Source organism: Prionailurus viverrinus, chromosome A3 (assembly GCF_022837055.1).
Source record: "Prionailurus viverrinus isolate Anna chromosome A3, UM_Priviv_1.0, whole genome shotgun sequence".
Classification (NCBI taxonomy): Eukaryota; Metazoa; Chordata; class Mammalia; order Carnivora; family Felidae; genus Prionailurus; species Prionailurus viverrinus.
Window position 1 is genome coordinate 38697456 of NC_062563.1, and position 21200 is coordinate 38718655.

General features: G+C 38.0%; 1 protein-coding gene across 1 annotated transcript in view; it reads left to right on the top strand.

The window, feature by feature from the left end:
- Window positions 1–21200, top strand: part of SPTLC3 (serine palmitoyltransferase long chain base subunit 3) — a 131333-nt gene that overhangs the window by 19458 nt on the left and 90675 nt on the right. The window contains exon 2 of the mRNA XM_047854390.1: window positions 10414–10599. Coding sequence (XP_047710346.1) covers window positions 10414–10599 — 186 coding nt within the window. The remainder of the gene's footprint in view (window positions 1–10413; window positions 10600–21200) is intronic.

The window sequence follows — 21200 nt, forward strand, 5'->3', positions numbered from 1 at the left end:
ATAACTTAATAAAAGCTCTGTGTTCTTCAAGTAAGCCAGCTGGTTGTAAATAGTATCAGAAGAATGCAATCACTGCAGTTTGGTGAAGAATAGCCATTTTGTTCCTAGTTAAATTATGTCAAATTGACTTTAGAGCCTCCTCTCCAGCTGTCATCCCAGGTTAGATCTGGGGATCCTCCAAGTTTTTCTGCATTGTGTTCCTCCTGCAGTTCTGATAAACAGGCATCCCAGTGAAGGCACACCTTTCTTTCACTGCTATCTGAAACAGAAAGTCTAGGTTACCTTGCCGTAGAAGGCTCATTCAATTCCAGTGGGTGCCATACATCTCATCTCTAAGTAGGTAACACACGAGGTCCAGCCAGAGGTCTGTGCAAGATTCTATTCCTCTCATTTCCACCCACCAGCAAATGCCCAGGCTAGTCCTCCTATCCCAGAAGGCCCTCCTCTCCTCTCCCAGCCTTTCCCAATGTTAGTGCTCTCGGTCTCTCTCTCTTTTGCTCTCTCTCTCATTTCACTCATCTCTACAGCAGATATTCACTGGGCACTCTGCTAGGGACTCTTTACACCCTTCCAAGCAATCCTCCCTTTTCTTTGAGCCCTTCATTTCCCAATCTGGATGTACCCTCTGGAAGCCTGTGGCTGTCTTCATGAGCTGCCCTGACTGACAGGCTACCTTCTCAGGTGGTGAAAGGGAAAAGCCAAGACAATGGAAAACAAACTTAACCTCACAAGAATGTAATTTGTTCATTGCTAGAAAAAAGGATTGGAGTAGTTAATATATAAAAATCTTATCCCCTGAAAAAGTTCCATGTTTATAATCTTGTCTCTCTGACTTCTGTGGTCACTGAAGCCTAAATCAGGTAACATCCTTTTTCCCATCATGAACTGCCTAACATACAGAGATGCTCAATAAATCAAGAATTGAATCTTTGACTCAGTGAATTTTCTGGCATAAGCTTCCCCAGATTTAAATTTGAATTTTAGTCAGTCCAGATGGGTCCTGATACACACGTTTCCTCAAGGGATGACTCAGTTCTTAGACTTCTCTCAAATACATCTAAGCAAGGGTTGGAAACAACAACAACAAAATTTAAAAGAATTCCTATAGTATAAGACTAGATGTCATAATAAATGAGCCACCAATTCTCAATGACATAACCTAATAGAAGTTTATTTCTCATTTGTAGTAAGTCTAATTGATAGTGATATGAAACTGGAGGAGGAGGAGGTTGTGAGGACTCTGCCCACGTAGTTATTCAGAGAACCAGGCTAACAAAAGTTCTGCAATCTTCAATATGTGGCTTCAGGGTCACTTTGGCTATCACCATTCAGAGGGCAGTAGGGGAAAGAGAAAGACCATGGACCATGAGATAGACTTTTTTATGGGCCAAGCATGGAAGTGGCCATTTCACATTGGCCATCACTCAGTCACATGGGGGTGGGATATGAGAAATGTAGCCCAGCTGGGAGGAAGAGGAAAGAGAAACGGGTTTGGTGAACAGCCAGCCTTTGCCACACTGGAAAAACAACGGGGTTAAAATATTTGAAATATTTGAAAGGCCTGAGTGCAAGATAATGAAAGCTATTGTTTTTGCAAGTGATCCTTTATTTTCTGTCCTTTTATTAAATGACTTCTCTTTTAAAAATATTATTGTAATATGATGGAGTGAGTATAATGACAGTGTTATGCAGTGAGTACATCGATGCTGGATCTTTTTACAAAATGAAGCAGCCAGAGCTGGGCCTCAAACTTTGGACAAAGGGTATATATGTATGTGGAGTGGAGATCAGGGAGAGTGGCAGCAGAGGGAAAGTAGGGAAAAGAGTAATAACTGAAGAAATCACAGGAAAGTAGCCTCATGAGAAAAGATTTGGAGGGGATAAAAATCAAGCTGTGAATGAAAGTTTAATGTTGCTGAAGCAAATCAGAGAACTTGAGGCAGGTCATTTCTCTGCTAAGACACTTAGCTTCATGCTAGAAACCACCACTTCCCAGAGAGAATTTTTGTCATGGCTTAGGTAGATTTGCATGAAAGGCAAAAAATACATTTGATACATGTGCTGCATTTCTCAAAGTTAAATGGTTTTTCACTTCGTTATTTTGATATCATTCAATAAGCTGGTTCAATCAGTGAGTTTTAGTCAGCACCTACCATGGGAAGCTGTGTGCTAGCAATAGGGAAGAACATTGAAGGATGAGAAAGATGGCTCTTATATTCTAACTTTTATAGACTTTCAATACCTAAGAGACACAGAGGTATGTAGCCTTTCCAAAACCCTTTTTGTTAATGGCCATCTCTCGGGAGCACTTTGGAAATACTGCTATAAATGGACTTTATAGCTAAGTTACCTAAGCCGCTGAAAATTTGAAGAGTCAGGATGGAATAAGGAGACCATCCAGGGAGTGATTGCAGTGGTCCAGGAGAAAGGTTGATGAGCATCTCACCTGATGCTTTCAGTTCTATATTGGGGATCTTTCTCTCTGTCCATTCTTACTGCCCTTATCCTTCCTGCATTCATCTTTCAAGCCCTTGGTCAACTGTGTTCTCATTCATGAAGCCTCGCCTACCTCTTCCAGCCAGGGTTAGATACATTTTTCTCTCAGTTCCCACAGTACCCTGAAAATCTCCCTGTGTTAACATCTGTCAGCCTGTAGTCTATCTGTGGGCACATCCAGTCTCCTGGCAGAGTATTTGGTAACACAGGCACTTAATAAGGCTTGGTTTAGTGTTGAAATAGGAGAAAACAACAATAACAAAATCTTTTAGGTAGACTGGATGCTTGATGAGTTTTAAGACTGTATAAAAATAATTTTAACCTAAGTTGTCATATGTTAGTGTATCTCAGCGGTTTGAATAATTTTTGTTGATTGAGCAACTCAGTTTCTTTAACTCTAACCACCCTCCTGGACTACCCTAGATAAGAGGTTTCCACTTGGCTCTATCATGTAGAACATCTTAATCTAAGGGTTGCCAGTAGTTAATGATTAATTATACCTGGTGTTTTAAAAATCAGAAATAAAATTATTAGTAAGGTGCTTACTCCCAAATTGAACATGACTATCTACATATAGAATCAAATGGCATACTCTAAGCAGAAGTGTCTCACTTATTTGTAATGAGATGTTAGGACATAGACTAAACTGGGACATATGAGTTTTATAAAGCATCTCTAAACATTTAATCTACCAAACACATAATATAAGGCTGTGGTTAATGTACTTATTTCTTGATATACCCAAACAACTTTCAGGTATAAAGCACTTTCCAAACAAGGTAGAATTGTGTACTCTCATCATTTCTGTATCATTCTGCTTTCATGAGCTTTGGGGCTATATCATTCATATAATTGACATTCCAAAGTATTTTAGAAGAGAAATAAATGGCAACTTTGGAATTAATAAGACACTCAAATATTTTAGAGTAAAAGTAAAAGGATTCTACTGAAGAAGGAACTGCTTTAAATTTTACTACCTTAGGGATGATAATTTTTTTAAAAAGGAATATATATATATATATATATATATATATATATGTATATACACACATACATACACACACACACACACTAGCAGTAAGCAAATATTTCTTCATCTGCTGTATGTCCTTAAGACCATTTCCAGGTACTTTAAATGGTTGTATTTTTATAATTTTTATGAGTTATGCTTGTTTTACTGCTAAGACAGATTATGGAAGCTCTTCACAGCACCACTGTGGAAATAGTCTCGCCTTCCATAAATTTTTAACCATTTCCCACATTTGAGTACAACATCATCTCTAGAATTATCTCTTATTCCATATCATTCACAGTGGTTCTGTTTCTCTGCTCAAAACTTAGCTATTACAATGTAGGTAGACACTCATTCCTAAAAATGCAGTATCCTTGGAAGTTTGTGTTCTACCTAGGAGACCTCGCAGGACTATCTACCCAACTCTCATAATGTGGGAAATTCTGCATACATCCTGTTTCAAAAAAGAAGATGGCCCTCTTCTTTATCTCTGGTGCTAGAAGTTCCCTTCAGCATTTTGTCATCCCAAAGACTGTCTTATTCCCAAACTTCCTACCCTCCTAGTGACCAAAACCTGACAGCCTCTTCATCCTCATCTTGGCTTTTCTTTCCATGGACCAACACAACAGTATAATGGAATGTGCCAAATTCCGTGGACTGCCTCAGTCTGAAAACAAAAGCTCGCTTCTGAGTGGGTGCTTAATCTACAGAATTAACTTGATTCCAGATTTGCTCATCCCTTTTTATCCCACTCTAAGGACCTAGAGCAAAACAAAAGCCTGCAGCATGTTTTTTTTTTCTTTCTTTCCAAAATTCTGAGGAGGTTGCGTAGGGGATGCTACTGAGACCCTCAGTGTCATTCTGGTCAAGATAGTCACATGTGCTCTTCTGCCCATTCCCCTCAGGGGCCCTGTTCTGAGAATTATACTATCTCTTCCCTTTATCTCCAGTTATCCTTAATCTATTGGGTAATTTCTTAAATTCCTAAATATGCTGTTTCTTTATTCCCAAAGAAGTAGCTCCCCTTACTATTAGTACCCAATGCCACCACTTCCTGTCTGTCCCACCCCTTCACCAGCACACCACATATGCAATGGTCTTCCTCAGCTCCAGTGTCCCAACTCCCCTCTTCTCCTCCCTCTTGAACCTCCCACATTTGCTGTCTCCTGGAAGATTCTCCTCCTCCCACTTCTCCCTGTGTAGAAGTACTGGCCAGGGCTCTATGCATATTCTTTCCCTTTTTTCCTAAATGTTTTAGTCTAACAGTTTCATCTCTCTTCTCTATTCAGATTTCATGAAAATCGTTAACATTTCATGAGTACTTACTCTGAAGCAGGTACTTTGCATATATTATCTCATTTAATTTTCAAAACAACTTCATTAGCTCCATTGTACACTTGGGGAATTTGAGGACAAGAGAAATTAAGGAACTTGAACAAGGTCATCCAGTCAGCAAATGAAAGTACCAGGATTTGAACCCTGGCAGTCTCATGGCTGTCCAAGGGCTGTCTACCATTAAGCTCTTTAAGACTGGGCTCAAATTCCACCTCTTTCAGGAAGCCATCCCTGATTCCCCCTGTATGATATGGTCCCTCCATTTGTGGCATCTTTATGACATTTACTTTTTGTTTTATGTTGTGGTCGTTTTTGTTCACTCCCTTTCCTGTCCTCACCCCACCTCCCACATACACCATAACATTAACAATTCTGGGAGAAAGTGACTGTATTTATTGAGTTCATATTCCCTCTGATGTTAACCTAGAACTGTCTACAATAGGCAGCCAACAAAAGACCTGCTACTTTGAATGGAAGACTAGTCATCTGTAAAAGTGGGTCCTCCCAGCATGCCCCAGCACCCTGTTTATTTCCAGATGTGACAGGAATTCAGGGTGAACAAACCTCAGGGTGTCACAATGTCCCAAATGAGCAGGTGCTCTGGGCCAGGTGGCTCAGGATCTATTTCTTTTCAAGGCTATGAAGGAAAAGTTAGAACAGAGAAGTAAAGCACATTACAGATTACCATGCTGTGTCAGTATTTGGCCAGCAAATTTATTAAGCAATATTTTAATGCTTCATTTACTTTGAAAAGACAAAATCTCATATTTCAGAATAACTATCCAATCCCAGATTGAGAAATCTTTCCCAAGAGCTATGATGGACTTCAATTTTAAATAAAGGGATATAGTAAATGAGTTGCTTTCCATCTGTTTAGACCTATATATTTCCATGTGACTTTGTTCTCCATCAAGATATCTCATTTTCTCCCTGCCAAATAAAATTACATTAAATTAAATTAAAATAAATAAATCAAGTTATATGAGAGAAAATAAAGTTGATATTGGTTGGAGCTGATGGGCATTGTTGAAAATTTCTTCTTTATGTTATAACTTTCTTCCAGAACAAGTCACAGGGGCAAAATAATAGTTACACAAGCTCAGGCTGTGCACCCAACTGAGAGTGTTATTTGCATCTAGGTAGACCATTGTGTGCACTGCAGGTTTGCGTCAGAGCCAATGTAAGCAGAAAGTTCCCATGGATTTCAGGGGAAATGTGTTGCTTGATTTGGCCACATGTGGAGCTCATAAATGGATATAGGGCCAGGAAAGGAAAAAGGGAGAATCTTCTGCTGATCTTCACAGGATGGCCTGGAAGTTTATCTCTTTTCATGGGGTTACATAATTTAGCCATCTTTGAAATCAACCAAAGTGGTTAATTTGTGAGCAGACTAAATCAGTTTTCTGGAAGTCACCTGTATTTGGCCCCTTTTACTCACCCTTCTTTCCCTATGGTCCCCAATTTTGTCTCAGACCTACTGTTCTCTCTTTATAATTAATCCTTTATCACATTCACCTTCAATCATGGCTTAAATTGTACCTCATAGTAGTTGACTCTGTCTCAGCCAGGGCCTCTCTCTTTCCCTGCATCTCTAACTGCTCATCAAACAGTCCCACTTCTGAGAACCATAACCACCTCCAACTCAGCGTTGTCTTCCCCCATAAGCAGCACCCCCTTCTAATTCCCTCTGTCTTCTTATCAACAATACCATAATGCTCCTTGCAGATACTTTTCATTTTCCTCTTCCTCGACCTTGTACCAACAAGTCACAAAAGTTTATCAACTCCTCCTCATGAGGATCTCAGTCTCTTTTTCTGGACTCTGACAAATCCAGGAAGAAAGGAAGCTAATTGTGTGCCCCAATGATGTGGAAGGAACCAGGAGATGGTTCCTAACTGAGTCAGGAGGTCACTTGAAATGCAGGAGACAGATGCAGTCCAAAGGTCAAACACAGAATAGAGCCAGGGAAAGGAGCCAAAGACTGGCACTACAGTAGTAATATCAGCTGTCCACCAGACCTACAGGACTGCTGTGAGGACATAGTGAGAAGGAGGTCAAGAAATCAGGAGCCAGGGACCTGGTCTGTTTTGTTCATCTTTGTATCCCCAGAACATAGCATATAGTCAGCTCACAGTTGGCACCCACTGAATACTCTGTAATCCCAAATACAGGACATTGATTATAACCTCTCATTCAAGACCTCATATTAAGCAATGCTATCTCACTGTCATTATTTGAGACCACCAGGTAATGTTTGGGGAAGACATGTGAGACAAGAGCAACATCCATCCATGTTAGTTTTGGGTATCTAGAAAAGTAACCTGATATAATGGATAAATAAGGAGGCAAGGAATAATATCTCATGGAGTTTTGATGTAACAATTTAAGTGTTCAATGTCATTATAAAAAGATTTTTTAAATTGCTTTAAAAACAAGTTATGTGGAGATGAGAAATATTCATCTACAGATACATTTATTATTATTATTATTATTACTATTTGAGAGAGAGAGAGAGAGAGAGCACACACGAGTGGGGGAGAGGAGCAGACAGAGAGAGAGAGAGAGAATCTCAAGCAGGTTCCATGCTCAGCACAGAGCCTGACATGGGGCCCAGTTCCACAACCTGAGCCGAAATCAAGAGTCGAATGCTCAACCAACTGAGCTACCCAGGGGCCCCTACAGGTAGATTTTTTTGATTGTCATATATTTTGTGGCTTGGGATAAAACTTCCAGTGACTAAGTCACATAGAGATCCTATAACATTGCAGCTCAAGCAACATAGAGGAAAGGAAGGTGACATGTTCTAGAAAACTGTGTTGATGGAATCAAACAGTGCTGGTAGTAACAACAGAGATTATGAGAGTAGCAAAAAGAATGTTTCCAATTAACATGATGTCATATAATGCATCATTTAAATATATATGTGTAAATTAAATTAATGCATTAAATATTAGTAGGCATTAGACAATTTCCTGTAAGTCACTAAAAGTTATATATTCCAAGTAGTTAAAACAGTCCTCATTGAGAAATGCAGAATCTGTGCATTGCATTATATTTGTTGAATGAAAGAATGAATGAATGTATAAATATTTATTAAAGACTAAAATGTAATTAAACATTATCCTTAGGAATAATTTACTCACTAATCCATTGAGCCAATATTGATTATGCTACTATATACAAATCAACTAAGCAGGAATCAGAATGGTTTGGTACTAAAAGTGACTTTCCACTGGAATGTTGACACCTAATATAAAGAAATACTTCCTATAACTTTCTGTTATAAAAAATTTCAAACACACACACAGTTAAAAAATAACAAACATTCATATAACCTCTACCTAACTGAATAGTTATTAACATTTTCCCCAAATTGCTTCATATGTATTTAATTTGGAAAGAAATTACAGGTGTCATAACATTTCATTCCCCTAATACTTCAGCATACACTATAAAGTTTAAAACATTTCCCCACATAACTATAACACTACTGTCACTCCTAACAAAATTAACAATAACTCCTTAATAAGATACATACCCAGGCCACATTTGGACTTACACAGTTGTTCAAATTATGTATTTTTAACCAGGCTTTTACAACAACAAGAAAATAGGATCCAATGAAAGAACACACACAGCATTGGGTTGTGTCTCTTAAAGTCCCCTCCACCACAGACCCTTTTTCCCCCTTTTTTCTTCTTTTCTCCAGCTTTTTGAGGTATAATTGACAAATAAAAACTGTATATACAATGTTATTTGATACATGTAAAAACTGTGAAATTATTACCACAGTCAAGCTAATTAATATATCCATCACCTCACCTAGTTACCATTTTTTGTGTGTGGTGAAACACTTTAGATACACTGATCAAATTTCAAATATACTATACAGTATTAACTGTGGTAACCATGCTGCACATTAGATCCCAGAACTTATCCACCTCGTAACTGAAGATTTGTGTACTTTGGCCAATATCTCACCCTTTCCCCTACTTCCTGCCCCTTGAAACCACCATTCTACTCTCTGCTTCTGTGAGTTCAGATATTTTAGATTCCACATATAAATGAGATTGTGCGATATTTGTCTATGTCTGGCTTATTTCATTTAGCATGATGTCATCCAGGTTTATCTATATTGTTGCAAATGGCAGGATTTCCTCCTTTCTGTGGCTAAATAGTATTCCACAGTACTCTATATTCTTTGTCCATTCATCTATCTACAGACACTTAGATTGTTTCTGTGTCTTGGTTCTCATGAATAATGATGGAATGAACTTGGAGGTGCAGATACCTCTTCAAGACACTGATTTCATTTCCTATGGATATATACCCAGAAATGGGATTGCTGGATCATGTGATAGTTCTATTTTTAAAATTTTTTTGAGGAACCTCCATATGGGTTGCATGTTTTCATATTGGTTGTACCAATTTACATTCCCACCAACAGTGTACAAGTGTTGCCTTTTCTCCACATCCTCACAAACGATTGTTATCTTTTATCTTTTTGAGAGTACCCAGACCCTAATAGGTGTGAGGTGGTGTCTCACTGTAGTCTTCATTTGCGTCCCCCTGATTAGTGATGTTAAGCACCTTTTCATATACTTGTTGGTCATTTGTATATCTTCTTTGGGAAAATGTCTATTCAGGTCCTTTGCTCATTTCTTTTAAGTTTATTTATTTGGAAAGACAGAGAGCAGCATGAATGGGGGAATGGCAGAGAGAGAGGGAGAAAGAGAATCCTAAGCAGTCTCCATGCTGTCAGCACACGGAGCCCCACACAGACCTCGATCTCATGAACCGCGAGATCATGACCTGAGCTGAAATCAAGAGTTGGATGCTTAACCGACTAAGCCACCTGGGCACCCCTCCTTTGCCCATTTTTAAACATGGTTTATAAGAATTTTTTAGTTGTATGAGTTCCTTATCTATTTTGGATATTAACCCCTTATCATATATATGGTTTGCACATTTTTTTCTCCCATTCCATCGGTTGCCTTTTCATTTTGTTGATAATTTCCTTTGCTGTGCACATTGTGGATTATCTTATTGTTTCCTCATGAAGTCATTTACCACATTCCCTTATCCTGATCCTGATGTTTCTTGTGAAATTAATATTAGATATAAACATTTGACTAAATTCAGGTTAAATGTATCATTAGAGTATTGAGTATTACATTATGGTAAGAGCACAGATGCTCTTGTTCCAACATTGGTGATGTAATCTGATCACCTGGTCAAGGTAGTAACCTCAGACTTGTGATTAGGGGGTAACCTATGGGGTGATACTTTGGCATCTCGCAAAAACCATATTCCTCATTAACTTTTCACCTAATGGATTTAGCATCTGTTGAGAATTTTTGCCTGAATCAATTATTTTATTAGGGGGTTGTAAAATAAAATGTAACTTTCTGATTACCCTCTTTAATGATCAATTTCCACTTTTCTCTAAGCACTTTTTATGATCTTAAACATGTCCTTTGAAATTTAAAAGTTTGAAAGTCCGAAGTTTTAAGTATTATATTTTATTGCAATAGAAGAGAACTAACCTTCTATTTTCTTTTGTGTTTTAGCAAAATGGGAAACCACATTTTTACGATAAGCCAATTGTTGAATCCTTTGAGGAAGCACCTCTTCATGTTATGGTTTTCACTTACTTGGGATATGGACTTGGAACCCTATTTGGCTATTTCAGAGACTTTCTGAGGAACTGCGGAATAGAAAAGTGCAACGCAGCCGTAGAACGAGAAGAACAAAAAGTATGTATGTGTACGTGCTTGGATCTTTGTCAATGCATATTCTTCTATTAAATGTTCTCAGAAGTGGTGATACGTGTACAGATCCTAAAACGAGTGATGCTCTCAGAAACCATTTGGGTAAATTCTATTCATCTCCACCCGTAAACCCCATACCCTATGTGTTGGATTTGTTTTTTTTTTTTAAGTATTTTATTGAGCAACTAACTACTATTCACCAGATACTGAACTAAGGGTTTTCTCAGACATTATTGTATTTAATTTTTATAACAATCCCATGAGATAGGTATTAAAAGACAATTTTTTTAAGTTTATTTATTTTTGAAGGAGAGAGAAACAGAGTGTGAGTGGAGGAGGGGCAGAGAGTGAGGGAGACACAGAATCCGAAGCAGGGTCCAGGTTCTGAGCTATCAGCACAGAGCCCCACACAGGGCTTGAACTCCCAGACTGGGAGATCATGACCTGAGCCGAAGTCAGATGCTTAACCAACTGAGCCACACAGGTGCTCCTAAAATACCATTTTAAAGAAATGAAAAAATCAAAATATAAGAGCAAAGGCATTTGGATAGGACTGAATGCTGGTCTTCTCATTGCAAGATGAGTATTATTTATGTTTTGTTCTAGAATAGAAAAGTGTGCCTGAGTGAAATATGAAACTGTAATTTCATTATAGTCGAAGTTTGTCAACTTTAATACCATTTAACATTTTGGATTGGATAATTCTTTGATGGGAGATGCTGCCTTGTGCATCGTAGGATTTTTAAAAGCATCCCTGGCCTCTATTCATATCAGTGAATTAGCATTCTACCACATACTTTTTTTTAAATATGAAATTTATTGTCAAATTGGTTTCCATACAACACCCAGTGCTCCAACCACACACTTTGACAATCCAACATGCATGCAAACATTGCCAAATGCATCTTGAAGTGCAAAAACACCCCAATTTAGAACCCAAGCTAGATACTTTTGATAGCCCACAAAAGTCTACAGAGCTATCAGGACAACATGGAAAATATTCAGTTATCTGCAAAGAGCCTGAATCTCCCTAACATGTTTTCTAAATCGGTTCAAATGATTTATGATGCCCTGAATTCCTTTTTTCTAAAAATTGCTTTGAAATACTATGATGATTATGGGCATAGATCATTCCACATGATGGAGACTTGAACACAGCTAAGTAAAGAACATAGGGAAAGAAACCATGGTGTGAAAGAGGTAAGAGAAAGCATTGTACATTCAAGAAACTGAGGAATTCCAATGACTGGACTATTGTAAGTGACAGTGGGAGTATGTGGGGAGAAAGATTGTTTGAGAGGCAAGTAGAGACCACACTATAATGGGTTTCTATAAGCCAAAGATATTTATTATAAGAACAATGGGTAGGCATTGAAAGAATTCAGGCAGAGGAATGCAGATTTGCAGATTAGAAAGACCATGCTCACTGGCCTATGAAGAAGGGATTGCAGGAGGACAGCACAGACCAAAAAACCAGTTAAGAGGCTGATGCAGAAATCCAGCTTAAAAACAAACAAACAAACAAAAAACCAAACAAACAAAAAAGCTAGATGAGACTTTGGGGTAAGACCAGGGTAGTAGTTATAATAGGAGTGGTAGTAAGAGATAAGACCAAGAGATGTTAAAGAAGATGGAGTCAGGGATGATTGGCTTGACCTGGGGAATTAGGGAAATGGACAAATCAAAGACCACACCTAGGTTTATGCCTTAGACAGCTGGGCAGAAAGAAGGCTGTGGAATTCATTGAAATGGGGAATAGAGAAGAAAGATCCAATTGGAGGGGAAAGGGGCCAATTTTTTTTTTTTTTGAGAGGTTGAGAATTGGCAGATAGATATAAAGGTCTAGACCCTCAGAGAAAAGTCCCATATGGATAGTGTGGATACTGTGGGATCTTTAGAATATCTTGAGCATATCAACATCAAAGCCATAGAAGTAGATGAAATCTCCCAAGGAAGGTCTATGGAGAAAAAAGAGGAAGGAAGAGAAGAGAATGAAGAACTTTAGAGAATTTAGTAGATGTAAGAGATAAAATTCCAATTCAAGACTAGAAGCAAAGTGACAATTTCAAAAGCCTTATAATATTTTAGGAAAGAGATATTTATGCTTAAACTGGGGAAGAGGTAGATGGAATGAAGAAAAGGGAATTACAGAGATATTTAGGAAGTAGAATCAACAAGTCTTGGCAGCTGCAGGTATAGAAAATAAGATAAAGGGAAGAAACTAGGGTAATCTCAAATTTCTACTTTGGTCAGAAACGAGAATAGTAGTGGCACACCCATCACAATGGAAAGGTTTTATGTTGGCAAAAAGATGTCCACAGATACGGTTTTGAGGATATACAGGTTCTTAAGTGGCAAAGAATATAGAAACAGTAAAATCTAGTAGGAGCTGATGATGAAATGGGAGACTGAAATGAGAAAGCAGATTCTACTTGGCCATTCTCCCAAGGATCCCCACAGCCCCTCCCTGACACCAGCTGTCTGTTCTAGAAGCTCTTATCACCAATCTGCCTGCTCCCTAGGTGTAGGTAACTGGTGCACAATAAATTAGCACATTTCAGAATATTTACTAGGACAGAGAGTGAGTCAAATGTAAATTTCTCAGGTGTGGCATCCCTTGGCAGGCTTAGGCTTCAGCTCTGCCATCTATTTTCTGACCTGTGCCAATATTTTTGCTCTATCAACCCATCAGGGCTAGTCAGTTTGGTTTTTCTAAAGAATTTCTTACATTTCAAGCAGAACATATTTTTATATATATATGCAAACTGGTTCTTGGGGAAGCAGACTCTGAGATGGAGAGTTGAGGGGAGAATGGTTTTTATGGAGTGATCTTGGAAGTAACACCTGTACACCTGCAAGGGAGCAAGATACAGGAGCAAGATAAGGCAGGTGAATTGTGATGCAGTCCCAGACAAGGCCTCAGTGGATCCCACAGGGAGCTCTGGAGATGAGAGGGTGCTTCCTCACTGAGGGAAGGGTGTGAGTCTCCAAGGAAGATAGATGGGAGCTAACCACCATAGAAGGATGTGATCCTGAGCCAGGCAGCTTCCTTCAGCAAGCTGCCAGCCTCCAACACTCCTGGCATTGGGGGAAGGGGTGCCTGGTCCTGAACTATGGGATACACTGAGCACAAGCAGCCTGTATTGCAGCACCAGTCACTATGGCTGCAAGAACTGCTCCAACCTCCTCCCAGGAGGGAGGCAGTGCATCACATAAATCAGTGCCTTGCATTTCTTTACAAAATAAATGACTTCCCACCTGTTTGACCTCTGTGAGGTAGAGAGCATCAGACAATTGACTCATCTTGGTGGATATACCTTTCACATGGCACACTTTTTATTATGTGTTCCTTCCTTTTGAGCCCCTTTAGACATTTATAGCCTTCCAGAGTAACAATGGCTGCAGTAGCTATATTCTTTTTGATGGGACTTGGTCACTAGAAACCCTAACTTCAGGCTGACCTTTATCTTTTTAATATTTCCCCCAGCCCGGTACTTCTGACAGTACTCTTGCTTTGTGCTAATAAGCTACCTGAGGCACATCTTAAAGTCTCTTGCTGGAAACACGCTGTTTTCCAGTGACTCCTGGTTCTTCTAGCAGACACGAGCAATATATTCCATTCTGGCCACTGAGAGTGCAGAATAAGTTGTCCCATAAGAACAACCAACCAAGAACAAAATGACACTAAGGAAAAGTGCATCCGTGAGGTGGTGGTAGAGAATAGTAATTATGTTTTCCAGAAAGATCATAAGCAGCTGTCTGATTACTGATTACACTCTTTTACTCCATGTGAGTTCTTTTTTTTAAATGTTTATTTATTTTGAGAGAGAGAGAGCAGAGAGGGGCAGAGAGAGAGAGAGGGAGAGAGAGAGAGTCCCAAGCAGGCTCCACGCTGTGAGCACAGAGCCCGATGTGGGGCTCGATCACCATGAATTGTGAGATCGTGACCTGAGCTAAATCGAGAGTCAGACACTTAAGGGGACTGAGCTACCCAGGTGCCCCTCTATGTGCATTCTTTTTATTTGTTTTATCTTTAATAAAAGTTGTAAAAGTTTAAGGTGTACAACATGATATTTTGGTTAAAATATACATAACAAAATGATTGCCACAGTCAAGCTAATTGACATGTTCATCCCCTCATTTCTTTCTTTTTTTAATCAAATACAAGAATTCATTAATTCAATTTTCCTATCTTCTCTCTCACTGGGATGACTCCTCTCAGACCAAATCATCCTTTCAACTAAAGTGATGCCCCAAATTAGAATCTTTTTGTGTTCTTCTTCTTTTTGATTTCTAGCTCTAACACTCCAAAACATGAGGCTCTGATAATTCCCTTATCTAGATCACTTCATTACTGATTCACTTAGTACAAAATAAGTGAAAAGAATACAAAAATAAAAATCTTCCTCCAGAAGAGCACTAAAAAAGATCATAGGCCCAAGGCACCTGCACTTCTGACAGACTCCACTAACGATCAGAATACAGTGGCAAGGAAAAGGACCATACAGACAGGTACAAGGTCTAAATATTCTTGCATAAGTTCTCCTTTTAACTCTTAATTTTGGGGACACATTGATTTTTTAAACCAAAGACTACTTCAGCAGTGAATTACAATTTATTAAAGACCTCTGGATAAATCACCTTCTCAATGATGCAACAACTTAACTTTGCAAAATCTAGAAGAGGATGTCAGCAAATAAACCCAAATGAATGTCAAGCAACATCAGAGACTTGAAAAACCTCAAGCACAGCCCCATTTCCCAATCCTTATGTTTCGATAACTGGTTCAGCAAGACCCACTCCATATGGCACTAGCCTGTTGTAAAACATTTCAGTGCAATTTCATGTTCACACTGGATCCAGAGAGTCCCCAGTGCCCCTACAAGTAAATCCCAGACATTTCTGACCCATCCCCAGAGATTTTTACTCCCACATGAAACAGAGTGTTCAGCAAGTTGTAACTGTAAAGAATTTTAAGACAAATCCCCAAATGTTCGCATAAATTAAAAATTTCCCTTTTGCATCCTGATAGGATAGCAGGATTCCTCCAGAGAGACTTCCTTCTGAATAATTTGAAGGATGGGTTCCATTAAGGTCACTGAGTATGAGTTTTGTCCAAAGCACACACACAGATGGCCCAAGCTCTGGTCTTCCTGTTTGGACCTGGGTGAGTCCAAACTCAGAGAGCTTTCATTGGGGTTTCCCTGGGAACATAACATATTAACCAGCAGCTTGTGAGATGGTAATATTAGACCAGTGGTTCTTGGCCTAGGATGCACATTGGAATCACCTGAGAAGTTTTAAAAGCCTCTAATACCTGGGCTTTGCCTGCAAATATTCTGATTGAATTGACCTGTTGTGGACCCTTAGTGGGGTTCATAAAAGCTTCCCACATGATTCCCAGGTATAGCCAAAGTTAGAAACCAGTGTTTTAGAACAATGCTTCTCAGACTTTCCTGTGCATACAAATGGTCACTCCCTCACTTCCTTGATTTAAATATTGCTAAGAAAGCAATAGTTTTAAATGCAGCAGAAATTGCTGGCCAGTGAGACCCCCAATATCCCCAAATAGGCTTGGTTCCAAATACCTTCTGACTGCTTCTAAAAAGCAAATGCGCCCTGCAAGGGATGAATATTTTCCACAATTTCTCCTAGCAGGGAAACATGTACCATAGGTTGTAACAGCTCCAAAATGATAGTTCTAGAAATATTTTGTGAAATAAGACCATCAGTAAAATCAGATCACAGCCCCCATACAGTGAATACTCAGGTCAACATTTATCAAATACATATATATATATATATATATATATATATATATATACTTATGTGTACACACACACACACACACACACACACACACATTACACACAACGTAATATCATTTAAATGTTAGTTAAATCATTTGTTTAGTTCTTTTACAATATAGGCCTCTCTGCTTCCCTTTGCAAGAAGGAATCTACAAATAGTAGGCAGGCAGAATTAATTGATTTTGATAAGGTAGAGCTTTGCTATCTATACCAATTAATACTAAGCCAATGCGTCACATGGGTGAATTATGACAAGCCCTAATGAAGAGTCTCCTCTCAAACTTGTGTCTTTTTTTCTAAAAAGCAATCTCTTTTTGCATTCTTCCTGTCTTTTTCATGCATGTAATTACACACAAAGGTTCATTGCACTTACTCTGTCCTTTCGTAAATGGGATAAATGGGATCATATACACATTGTCGTGTGACTTACTTTTTCTCACCTAACTCTTATCTGGAGATCTTTACATGCTAGTACAAGGTTACTTCATTCCTTTTAATACTTGCATGATGGTATTGCATAATGTGGATATATAATTATATTCCTTTTTTATTATTTTATTATTTCAAACAATTCTTCGATGAATAGCATATGTATTTATTCAAGGATAATTCCTAGAGGTGGCTTTCTGGGTTCAAGGAATGTACACTTTAACTTCTGAGAGATCGGCAAATTGCCTTTCAACAAGCTTGCCTAGCTAGACTCCAGTCAGCAGTACTTAGGAGTGCTTGTCTCTTCACCAGAGCTTGACACGTTGATGTTATCAACATATTTTTTCTTTTGCCACTCTCATAGGTTAACATTTTTTGTTCTTGTCTTGATTTGCATTTTCCCGATTAACAGTGAGACTAAGCTTCTTTTCACATGATTATTAGTGCTTTAGACTTATTCTTCTAGAATTGCCTATTCATATCCCTTGCTCTTAATTTCATTAAATTGTTTTTTCTCACTGATCTCTCTTTCTATATATCCTTATATCAATAATTTGCCTATTAAATGATTTTAGATATTTTTCTAATTCTGTTTCTTGGCTTCTAATTTTTTCTATGTTATATGCAGCCATTTTATTTTTTTAAGTCCTATGTATCAAACATTTCCTTTTCTTTGTTGTTAGTTTTGTTCTTTGGGAAGGGAGAGTTAATCATGTTTAGGAAGACATTTTTTTTCATCTTAAAGTTAAAACAAATTTTCCTACAATGTCATTTAGTACTTTTATGATTTGTGGTTTTTATTCATTAACCCATAAATTCACTTGGAATTGATTTCTATGTATTGTGTGAGGTAGAACATTCTTTTTAAAGATTTTTAGGTTGTCTCAATATAATTAATTGCATTTTTTTACCCACTGATTTGAATTATTGATCCATTTGTCTATTTTTTCATGTAAATTTGTAAGTTTTTAGGTAATTCTTACAGATTTTTTCTCTGTGTATACTTTAGAATTAGCTTTTCAGGCATCTAATTTAAAAAAAATAACTGTTGCCATTTTAATTGGTAATATTAAATCTATAGGTATAGGTGAACTTTGGAAAATTTGACACCTGAATAGTAGTCTTCCCATTAATAAACATGATACGACTCTCTATTTATTTAGATATTTATTATGTTCTTTAATAAAATTTTATAATGTTCTTTATTCTAAGGTCTTAGATTTCCTCTTATGATCATTATTTGGGTACAAGTTTTCAATGGTGGTATTATTTGAATACTATCTTTTTTCTCTATCCCATATTTTTTAAATGTTTATTTATTTATTTTGGGAGAGAGCATGAGCAGGGAAGGGATAAAGAGAGAGAGAGAGAGAGAGAGAGAGAGAATCCCAAGCAGTTTCCACACTTAGTGTGGAGCCTGACCTAGGGCTTGATCCTGCAAGATTATGGTGAGATCGTGACATGAGCTGATATCAAGAGTCAGATGCTTAACTGACTGAAGCCACCCAGGAGCCCTTTTCAATCCCATATTCTAATTAGTTATTGATGGCATATGGGAAAGCTGTTGATATTTTCATATTTTAATTTCAACTGCTACCACCTTAATGAATATCTCTCCTTAGCTGCCACAGCTTCTCAGTTAGTTGTATTGGAATTTCTAGTAACTTTACATATGCGCCATGAAAAACTGTATACTCTCTTTCAAGTCTATTAGAACAAATGGGCTAACTATGTTATTTGAATCCTCTAGACTTACTTCTTTTTTTGTATCAAGCTTATAATTTCTGAAATGAGTATTAATGTTTTCCACTGTGCATATGGATTTGTCAGTTTTTCTTTTTCTTATGTATTTCAGTGTAATTGTCAGATATATAATCCTGGCTCTCACAGTTCTTGGTGTATTTGTTCCCTAGATTTGCTTTTCCTTGTACTCTGCTGTCTCCAATATTAGTATTTATACATCTGCCTTTTCTTCAGTAGCCATCTCATTATTTCAGTCTTCATCATTTTCAGAAAATGTAGGTCTCTTATAAGCAGCATATAGTTTTATTTTAAAACACATGTGAAAACTTCTGTGTTTAAAAAAATAATAATATAAGCTATGAGCAATTACTTTCTTGAACCATAGGAAATTGCTGTTTTTGTAGGTTAAAAACAGACATTGGCAACTCCTTGTGGTTAAACCTAATACTTTAATTACTCATGTGTTTAAACTTATTCCTGCCATCTCTATATTTAACATTTACATTTTCTGGGTTTTTTTTTTTTATTTTAAATACTTTTCCTTTCATACCTTTGATACATTTGACTGAATTTTCTTTGTTGTACATTTTTTTCTTCTCATCACTGTTAGGGAGTTGTATATAGTATTTCTCCCTACCAGTTTTTAATGGTTCTCTTTGAATTTTTAACACATATATTTAGAATTTAGATAGTTATTCACTAACTAGAGTCTTCCACTGACCAGGTGAAGAATTTAATAATGTTTCTTTCTCCCACATACCCATTTTCCAAGTTATCATTTATTTGTTAATTTTTAGGTTCTGTTTCTCTATACTGCATATACAAAACTACTTGGGCTAAACTATATTCCATCACTTTCTTACTACTTTTCCTGGCATTATTTGGCTTCCTTCTTAGTTATTTCCTTCTGTTTGTTTTGTTGAGGTACATGCTCAATTATTACAGAAAATGTTTTTGGGAATTAAACTCATGACTCCTTACATATTTTCTGACTTTCTATTGATTCGTCTATAAAAGTTGGATAGAAATATGTATAACACTTGGAAAATTATAAAGTATCCTACTAGCTTAAAGGTGGAAAAAGAAAGATTGCCATATTGCAGTAGAAACAAAAGACATTTTTGTGCCTGCATTTTTGGATTTTGCTCAACCCTCCTACACTCCACACCCCCAAAACAATTGTGTTCTTATGGCCCAAATTTCACTCTCACATCTAGCCATTAGTGTCAGGAGGAAAAATAAAGGTAGTGATTAGGCCAAGTGACAAGTTGAATCTACAGATAGATAAAGATATCTTGCAATGCTCCTGTTTTTGCAATATCTAGTCCAGTTTCATTTTCTGGTAGAGCGAAAATGCTGTGGGAGGCTTACCTGAGATTAGAGGACATTGACCTTAGGAAGGTGTTGACTGCTCCTGAAGAAACCTCACTGGTACTCAAAGGAATGGGGTGGGGTGAAAATACACCCATGTAGAGGCAGGAAGCCTCACAGGTGCAGAGAAAGAACAGGACAAAGCTGCAAAAGAAGGCAATTCTTCCTTGAACCAGACCTTAAATTCTAAGCAGTTCCCTCTCAGGGACACATAGACTGCCGAGCTTGTGTTTCAGATCTGGGTTAGCACTCACACTACTCAGAACGAAATGGCTCTACATGGTTAAAAAACTGGCCCATCCCTTTGGCAGAAAAGTTTCAAGTACTTAATTTATAAAAAATCCTACTGAATGTGAAGATGATTCCTACTAGATAAAAAGTCTTCTCTGATCCCACAGAATAAGTTAGAATCCCTGTATGTTGCCCTCAGAGCACTTATCTCAATAGAAAGCTGACTGCCTATTTCCTCATAGGTGGAAAATCTGGATCTCCGAGCCAGGAGTCAGAAAGTTTGGACAGCATGGAGTGTTTTCCCACCTTCCCTCAAGGGGCTATGATGGCATACATCTATGAGGCATCAATGATGAAAAGCCCTAGGTTGTTTCCTCAAGTTGATGCCAAGTTGCTTATGATGAGTGGACATTCCTCCATGGTCTGGCAATCTGTTGGCTCTAGCTTTCCATTTTGTGTGTTATGGTTTTTGTTACCACTGATGTTTTGGAGGGAAGCTTGGCCAAGTGGGGCAGATGCCAGCCTGAAGTCACTCTGAAGTGACTCCTGACAAAGTGACTGAAGCCAGAGGCTGGCCAGAATTCAAGTCACTCACTTGCTGGGTCTGTTTTCCTCCCATGTCTAACGGGTATTTGAACTCTATGATTTCTGTGTCCCCTCATGTGGTTCTGCATGTGGTTCTATCATCTTGTGGTTCTACATTGAAATTAATTGTGTTTTAATATTATAGACATAGGGGTATGTGGGTGGCTCAGTTGGTTGAGAGTCTGACTCTAGATTTCAGCTCAGGTCATGACCCCAGGGTCATGGAATTGAGCCCTATATCAGACTCTGCACTGAGCATGGAGCCTGCTTGGATTTTCCTCTCTCTCCTTCTGCCCCTCTCCCCCACTTCCACTCTTTCTCAAAAATAAAAAAATATATATTAAAAAAATATTGTAGACATAATATTTGGCTTTTTCCTACCTAAAACCAAGTGTTTTCCTGAACCAGCTGTTTATT